Genomic DNA, 8574 nt, shown 5'->3' on the forward strand with positions numbered 1-8574 from the left:
TTAGTGAGAAACAATGAGGTTATAAGTGAGAAACAATGAGGTTATAAGAGAGAGACAATGTGGCAAGACGTGCATCCAAATGAGAGAGAGAGAGACCATGAAGTTAGATGTTTCTTCTTATATTAACTAACGTACTCTACGATTAGCTCAGTGAATAATTTAAAAATAACATAGACCCGGCTAGAACAAGCGGAGTGATACAAAATTGTGAAAGGGCGTTCCTCTAGCGATACCAGTACAATATCTCACAGTTCTCAAGATCATCAGATTTGAGGACCAGAACGAACTGTTGTATAATATTATATATGTACTTAGGTCACTTATGTGTTCGCTTAGGTCTATTTTTATTACCACAAAAAAAATGATTATAATTATCCGATTACTCGATTGATTGTCCGAATAATCGACAGATTACTCGATTACCAAAATAATCATTAGTGACATCCCTACTTACATCTTTACTTTATTATTTTCAGTAATTCTATAGCCTTTAATTTGCTTATAAACTGGTAATGAAGCTTATCCTGAATAGAAATATCAAAGTAGGTCGTGTAACAGTATTAGATGTCATTTATTTGTCTTTCAGGCTTTCATTGTCTCATTCACATCTGACATGATCCCTCGGCTGGTGTATAAGTACGCGTATCACCTGGGTTCTGAGAGCACGATGGAAGGATACATCAACAACAGCCTTTCAGTCTTCAACATCTCAAAGTTCCAACCGGAAAACCGTCCAGACGACGGCGAAAACCCGGACTGGTTCTACAGCTCCAACATCACCACCTGCAGGTACGGTTGTGTATGTTTTGACTGTATCTTTTAATTGACAGATTTATTGTGACACTGGTAAATGTATAATACACATGAATGCTGTGTGGATGCTGTAGGTACCGTGACTACCGCTACCCTCCAGGACATGAGAAGCAGTACACTCATACCATGCAGTTCTGGCACATTCTCGCTGCCAAATTAGCCTTTATCATCATTATGGAGGTATGAGCTCTTAAATTATCTTCATTCCTGTGTCAAAAACAAAGCAACTATAGCATGCTTTAAAATAATATACATACTTACTAACTGAATTGAAAATGTATTAGAAATGTATTATAAAATGAAAATGTTTTTGTTTAAATTTAAAATAAATGCAGTTAATTGAACTTGAACCTCTTAAGTAGGACTGAAATACTTCTTTATATGTAATTTCATAATTACTTTTGAAACATGCATTTAAATATTGCCCATTTGCCCAAATTATGCAGTTTTAATTTAGTACATTTAAAATGTGATAACTTCAAATGTAATATCAAATACAATACAGTTAAAATTATAAAGGTTTGCATTTAGTATATTAGTAAACATTGCAAAATAAGTGCCCTTTAAAGCATGATAAAATATCAATAGCATCGTGGGACCATGCCGACATACGGTGCAGTTACGCTATGGGCGTCCCAAGTTCGAATCCCGGCTCGAGGACCTTTCCCGATCACGCCCCCCTCTCTTCTCCGACTTCGCTTCCTGTCACGTTGACACTGTCCTACGATAATAAAGTGAAAATATGATAAAAAATAAAGATCTTTTTTTAAAAAACATCAGTAAAATAATGAGTTAATTGTAAAATATTTCATTTGAAATTGCAACTTGATCTTTTCAAAATTGTATCCAAGTATGTTAAGAAACATAGAAACAGTCATAGTTAAGTACACTTAAGTGGTCTTTTATTTTGTTAATATTATATTATCTGCAAGTAGTTGTTTTAAAAATTTGCTTTTAAGATTTGAAATACACTACAAGTGCAGTTAGTTCAGAGTTTAATTAATGTTAACAGAATAAACTTTAAAATGTAAAAAAAATGTAATATTTGTAATAGTAAATGTTGAAAAAATATATATATATAAAATATATATAAATATATAAAACTGCACATTTTAGAGTGGCCTTTTATTGTGGCCAGCCTAAGGCACACCTGTGCAATAATCATGCTGTCTAATCAGTATCTTGATATGCCACACCTGTGAGGTGGATGGATTATCTCGGCAAAGCAGAAGTGCTCACTAACACAGATTTAGACAGATTTGTGAACAATATTTGAGAGAAATAGGCCTTTTGTGTACATAGAAAAAGTCTTAGATTTTTGAGTTCAGCTCATGAAAAATGGGGGCAAAAACAGAAGTGTTGCGTTTATAATTTTGTTCAGTATATATAATGTCACATACTGGGCAAAAGCACAGTGCTGTGTCTAGGAGAACTTGCAGGTATCACAAACACCTGACTGACGCGTCACGTTCAACTCGAGCGGCAGTCTAAAGTAGTTGATTTAATCACCAAACAGGCAAAAGTTTACTTCAAGAATGAACAATGTGACATAGATTAGTTTGAATTTCGGTCAGAAAAAAATCAGAGCAAACCGCAAAAGAAAGCACAATCTATATTATAGCTCTCTATAAAAAGCATTCAGACTTTTAGAGCCACAGAAAGACAAACGTTTTGCTGAAAAATGCACAATACACAATTTTACATTATCATGTGTCAAAACAAACAGCACATGCTGTTCATCATTTCCACCTCGTACTGTATAATGACAGCAGACCCTTCTCAGCCGCTCCAGCAAAGGAAGCAACCCGGAAAACTATCGGCATGGATTTTTGCAGATAGCCGATAATTCCGGCAATCAACTATCAGTGCCGATTAATCGGCAAAACCAACTCATCGGTCGCCCTCTATTTAAAATAGTAATAATAATATGATAAAGAAGTTACACCCTGACTAATTGCTTCATTAATTCTATAAATTTATCGGTTTATAACATTTTGATCTACAATACATTTATGTCATCAGTGCTGAAATAAGTACTAAACTTGTCCTAATACTCTTCTTTTCTCCAGCATGTGGTGTTTGTGGTGAAGTTCTTTGTGGCGTGGTTGATCCCCGACGTGCCGTCAGATGTGAAAGCCCGTATAAAGCGCGAGCGCTACCTCATCCAGGAGTACCTGCACAACTACGAGCTGGAAAAACTCAAAATCCAGCTCAGCCAGAACGGCCCGAACATCGAGCAGTGCACGTGTCCCGCTACAGCCGCCACACCAGTGAAGCTGGAGGTGTTTTCAGACTGTATGAGCTAACACAGGCCTGACCTCTCCTGACCTTGACACTAACACATGAAAGCTTTCACTCAGCCCATGTCTCAAACCAGTCCTCTCTATTTCAACACAAAATCACACGCCACTGGTTCCTAATATCTCACAGTTTATGTTGGATAGTCTTTTCACACCACATCCACTGTTTTGGGGTTTTCCTCAACCATGATATGTTACCCAGAGCCCTCATTTTCCCCAGGGAGATATGCCTACATAAACAAAAGTTTGTATAATATAACAAGATTTATGAAGTATGATAATGTTTAAATGTATTTAGATCTACCTAAAGCCATATGAGCTGTAACTCAGTTTCTGTCTATGCAGAATGACACTTGCACTCTTCAAGAACAATTAGGTTTTCTCGTGCTTTCTACATTATTGTTCTCTGTTAGTGTTGCCGATGTCTCTATAAGACACTACAAACATAAATACAGACTGTTTACGATCTGTATGAAACACTGTGTGAAAGTCTGGCAGCTGAAATGTCGGTCAAAACATCAATCTTAGATTTCAGCCCAAAACTAAACTGGGTGAAATATAAACTGGACGTTTCAGACGTTTATTATCGCATAGATGAGTGTCTCTTTCACACAGCGTCAAAATACAAGTACTCAGTGACAAACTTTATTTGTTTAGAATGCCTTTAAGCTACCAAAGATAAAAAGCCTTAACACCATAGACGTATGCATGGATTCTTTACATTATAAATATTAAACACTTCTATTTACTGTATGTTCTGTGTTCATGTATAAAGAAATTCTAAAAAGGGTTTTCAGGAAAAATAGTTATTTTTTTTTCAATTACATACTAGCATGTTTCTTTTTTTTTTTAGTAAATTTAGAGTATTTTCTTTTTTTATCCAAATTGTACAATATTTAAGACAAACTGGCACTATTATTTTGCAGTATTATTTCATAGCTTGATGCAGCACCAATACTGATTTTTAAAGCATCCTATAATGCTAGATTTATTTTATTTGCTGGAAATTGTATGCAAAAAAAAAAAAAAAGAGAGACTCTATGCCAAACATGAGTAGATACATATATAAATATGCACACTAACGACACTCTTGCTGTAGCTGTTCTGTTCGGGTGATAGTTACAGATAATCTGCACTTTAAAGCTTTACGTTGGTGAACAGGAAACAATCTTCTCAAAGCCAAAGTTGCTCTGGTGATTTGAATGGCATAGCTAATATATGTGCCTTTATCAAAATGCAAACTCCATGCTGAGTGTATATTTGTGCTTCCTTTCCAATTGATTTACTGTGTTTTCCTGGTCAGAAGGCCAGTGTCACTTTGAGTTTGTCTTGCACAAAGCACTTAATGAGGAGTAATTTATCTCAGTGTTATTGAAGGAAGATGTGTGACTAACAACCCTTTGAATCTGCAAAATTATGTGATTCATTTAAAATATGCCAATCTGATCATTCATTTGGCATTGGACTACTTCAAATCAAAAAGTTATAATGAGGACCATGAACAGCTGACAGTTTAACATGTATATATGCTAATGATGATGAGAAACATATGCATTTGCTGTTATTTGTGACTTGAATATTTAAGTTGGAAATCATGATATTTTGTGAAAATATTTAGTTTTCAGTCTCTGGTTCAAATATGAAGAATTTAGACACTGTTTCACATAATAAGAACTGTTATTCATTAAAATGTATGCTGTTTGAATATTTCACTGTTGGTTTATGTAGCTGATAATCTGCAAGCTGTGCTATGAGGTGAAAAGCCATTTATCAGTTAAACATTATCTGTCCTTTTTGACATTTCGGTTCTAGAGCTGTTCTGGGTGATCAAATGATCAATGATTATGCCTTAACATTTATCTGTATTTTTGTTTTTGTTTTCTTTACAATTACTGTTTTAAGTTGATGTTATGCCTATTTTTATGCATGGTTATTTTGGATGTGGATATGAATCCAAGTGTGTTTTTCTGTACTGCTAATGTACCAGAAATGTACTCCGTTTTTCATACTTTAGTCAAAAGTCAAACTGTTGTCACCCAAATAAACTATTGGATACACCAGAGACACTCAAGTGTTTAATTGTTCTGGACATTGCTTTGTTATATTCTTATGTCAATTTCAGGGGTTTTGAGAGATAACTATTTCATATACATGATAAAGTTAGCTTCATAGCTTCCTAGCTCCTTAAGACTGATGGGTCAGTACTGCGCATGTGATTTATGACTTTTTCTACACTGGTCAGGCACAGCATTAAAACCACCTTCCCAATAATGTGTAGGTTTCCCTTGTGCTGCTAAAACAGCTCTGATTCATTGAAACATCAACTCCACAACACCTCTGAATGTGTCCTGTGGTCTTGACACCCAAATATTAACAGGAGATACTTTTAAGTCCTGCAAGCTGAGGTGGATCTCTATGGATTAGGTTTGTTGGTCCAGCAGACCCTACAGTTCCCTGTGTCGTCACTACGAGTTATGTTGTGACAACATTAGGGGTTTACTGATTTTAAGAGAAAACACCAATGAAATTTGGCTAGTGGATTTTGCATGCTGAGCCACTCCCCGTGCATACAGGTATATAAGGTGACAGGTGCATCCACTCATTCAGATTTTTGCTTTGGAGCCAAGTGGGTAAATTTGGTTCATCTCCACATAGCTGATCGTCTCAGAGCTGGAAAGAGAAGAGGCTGTTCTTGGTTGGCATTACAGTGCAAACAGCAGTGTGCCTGTTAATTCAGCGATTCCCCTGAGCACTTCAACTAAAAGAGCAGTTTCTCTAAAAGAGCAAATCGTGGACAGCTCGAGTCTTTTCAAAGATGCCGCTCTGTCCATGTCTTCTTGGTTGTGGTCGTTTCCTATCCTCTGATGACGGCCACGAGCATTGTCTTCTGTGTCTGGGCATCAAACATGCTGAAGACGCATTTGTGGATGGCTCATGCCCTGCATTACGTGCATGTCTCTGCTTTCGTAAGTAGGAGACTCCTCTGTCACTACCCGTTCCGGTTTCTCTGCCACGAGCAGAGGACTGCCAGCTAGTGCTCTGGGAGATTGAGGGTTACAATAAGAGCCTCTCTGCTGGGCCAGTCTCCACAGACCTCTTAGTCCTCCCCCTGCGCTTGTTCTATGCTGCTCCCAGATAATTCTGTTTGCCCACTTCACAGTGGCCCCAGTGCTTCATTCGGTGCACTGCCTGAGGATCAGATGTCAATAGCAGCATTGGGGGATGGCTATCGTCCTCCGAAGTTGAAGATTCAGTGGGGCTGCCCCCCTCGGGTGTTGTCGCCACTGCCAAATCAGACCCAGATTTGACGACCATGCTTGCCCTGGCAGGAGGTGTGCAATCTGAAGTCCTCACGGCTGGATGATTGGTTTCTCGGTGAAGGCCGTGGCTCTCGACCACGCTCAGCCTCAGTTCCTTTCTTTCCAGAGGTGCATGAGGAAGTCACGAAGTCGTGGATGGCCACTTTTATGGTCAGAAACCACTCGTCTCCTTCCTCCGTCCTCACTACCCTCAATGGCGGGGCAGCTAAGGGGTACATTGACATTCCCCAGGTGGAGAGAGCGGTTGCAGTGCACCTGTGCCCTCAAAACACTGCCACTTTTAGAAATCGTCCTCGTTTCCCTTCCAAAAGCTGTAAGCTGCCAGCGGCTCTCACTGTGGATCAGGCCGCCTCTGCCCTGCATTTCATGGCGATCCTGCAGGTCCACCAAGCCAAGGCACTAAAACAAATGCACAAGGATAGTACTGACCCGAGGTTGATGCAGGAGCTGCGCACAGCGACTGACTTCGCTCTACGGGTGACGAAAGTCACGGTGTGATCCCTCAGGAAGACAGCATCCAAGAGCGACATCTCTGGCTCAACCTGGTTGAGATGAGAGTTGTTGACAAAGTGCACTTTCTTGATGCTCCCATCTCCCAGGCTGGCCTGTTCAGCAACACTGTCGAGGACTTTTGCCCAGCATTTTTCGGCAGTACAGAAGCAGTACAGAAGTACCCCTGTGTCCCAGCCAGCCCCTAGGTCTGCTAAAAAGTCGACGAAGTGGCCCTGACACTGGCAACCCAGAGATGTGGGAAGCTGCTCTTTCTCTGGAGGTGGCTAGGACAGCACCATTCCTTCCCCCGGGGGAGGGCTGGGCGGAGAATCTTTAGTTCTGTAAAAAAAATAAGAGCAGTTTCCTTTTCCTCTGGGTTACCAGGCTCGTGGGTTGACAGTGAGCAATGCACTGCCTCCTCATTCTGTGGCCAAGAGATTGCAGATTAGGGACGCAACGCCTCCCCAAACATCTCTGGCCGGTCCCTCCAGGGACATGGGCAGTTCTGCCGTGATGAGCCAGAATGTGATGCCAGCATGACTCTTCACCGCTGCACTACCGCGGATATGTCAATTGTCTCTTTGGTGACACTCGCACGGGGTGTGGCTTGCGCTACCCAGCCCATTCTGCTGGCTCATTCGGACAGTTTGACTTGGCTACACGATTCAGTTTGCCAGGCGACAAACGGGCATGGCAGTACAGGGTCCTCCCCTTCGGGATATTCCTGTCACCCCATGTCTTTATGACGATCGTGGAGGGCGCCCTTGCCCCATAATGGGAAGTGGGCAACATGATCCTCAACTACCTCGATGACTGGCTTATGGCTCAGTCTCAGGAACAGTTGTGCGATCACAGGGACCTGGTGCTCCGGCACCTCCGCCAGTTGGGGCTTCAGGTCAACTGGGAAAAAGAGCAAGCTCTCCACTGTGCAGAGAATAACATTTCTCTGTAAGGACTTAGACTCGTGAGCATGACCAAACGAGTTACTTGAGAGGCAGGACGGTGTTTCTAATAAAACACATTCAAAGGCTCCTGGGGCATATGGCATCCACAGCTGCAGTCACACCATTCAGTTTGCTTCATATGAGACCACTTCAGCACTGGTTACATTCCTGAGTCCCAAGATGGGCATGGTGCCGTGACACACAAAGCATGACCGTCATGCCGATGTGTTGCTGCATGTTCAGCCCCTGGGCAGACCTTACTACGGACTGGGGTGCCCTTAGAACAGGTGTTCCAGTATGTCGTTGTCACAACAGATGCCTTCAGGTCAGGCTTAGGCGTGACGTGCAATGGGCAGGCAGCCTACATGTTCAGCCCCTGGGCAGACCTTACTACGGACTGGGGTGTTCCAGTATGTCGTTGTCACAACAGATGCCTTCAGGTCAGGCTTAGGCGTGACGTGCAATGGGCAGGCAGCCTCGGGGTCCTGGACAGGGCATCGTCTGCTTTGGCACATCAACTGCCTGGAGTTGCTGGCAGTGCATCTAGCCATGTGGCAGTTCCAGCCGCTGCTGCTCGGCAAGCACGTGTTGGTCTGCACAGACAACACTGTGGCTGTTTCATACATCAACGAAACGCACATCACGATGCAGTGGACGGCCAGTCCGTGGGTAAGCATGACCTGATCGTTAGGTTCCTGAGGGGCG

General features: G+C 41.6%; 1 protein-coding gene across 1 annotated transcript; it reads left to right on the forward strand.

Moving 5' to 3' along the window:
* Nucleotides 1-592: 592 nt before the first annotated feature.
* On the forward strand, nt 593-3676 carry LOC107570092 (anoctamin-5-like). Its single transcript, XM_016256292.1, has 3 exons — nt 593-789; nt 888-993; nt 2883-3676. The coding sequence occupies exons 1-3, from the start codon at nt 614-616 to the stop codon at nt 3117-3119; spliced, it is 519 nt and encodes a 172-aa protein (XP_016111778.1). The 5' UTR covers nt 593-613; the 3' UTR covers nt 3120-3676.
* The last annotated feature ends 4898 nt before the right edge of the window (nt 3677-8574 follow it).

The sequence above is a fragment of the Sinocyclocheilus grahami genome, unplaced genomic scaffold (genome assembly GCF_001515645.1).
Source record: "Sinocyclocheilus grahami isolate Dianchi unplaced genomic scaffold, SAMN03320097.WGS_v1.1 scaffold1413.1, whole genome shotgun sequence".
NCBI classification, from domain to species: Eukaryota; Metazoa; Chordata; class Actinopteri; order Cypriniformes; family Cyprinidae; genus Sinocyclocheilus; species Sinocyclocheilus grahami.

Bases quoted from the DNA above. Each gene is read 5' to 3' on its own strand.
- LOC107570092 (XM_016256292.1), top strand. From the start codon at position 614: ATGATCCCTCGGCTGGTGTATAAGTACGCGTATCACCTGGGTTCTGAG. The intron at 790-887 runs GTACGGTTGTGT...TGGATGCTGTAG, and splicing joins TCCAACATCACCACCTGCAG to GTACCGTGACTACCGCTACC. The intron at 994-2,882 runs GTATGAGCTCTT...TCTTTTCTCCAG, and splicing joins CCTTTATCATCATTATGGAG to CATGTGGTGTTTGTGGTGAA.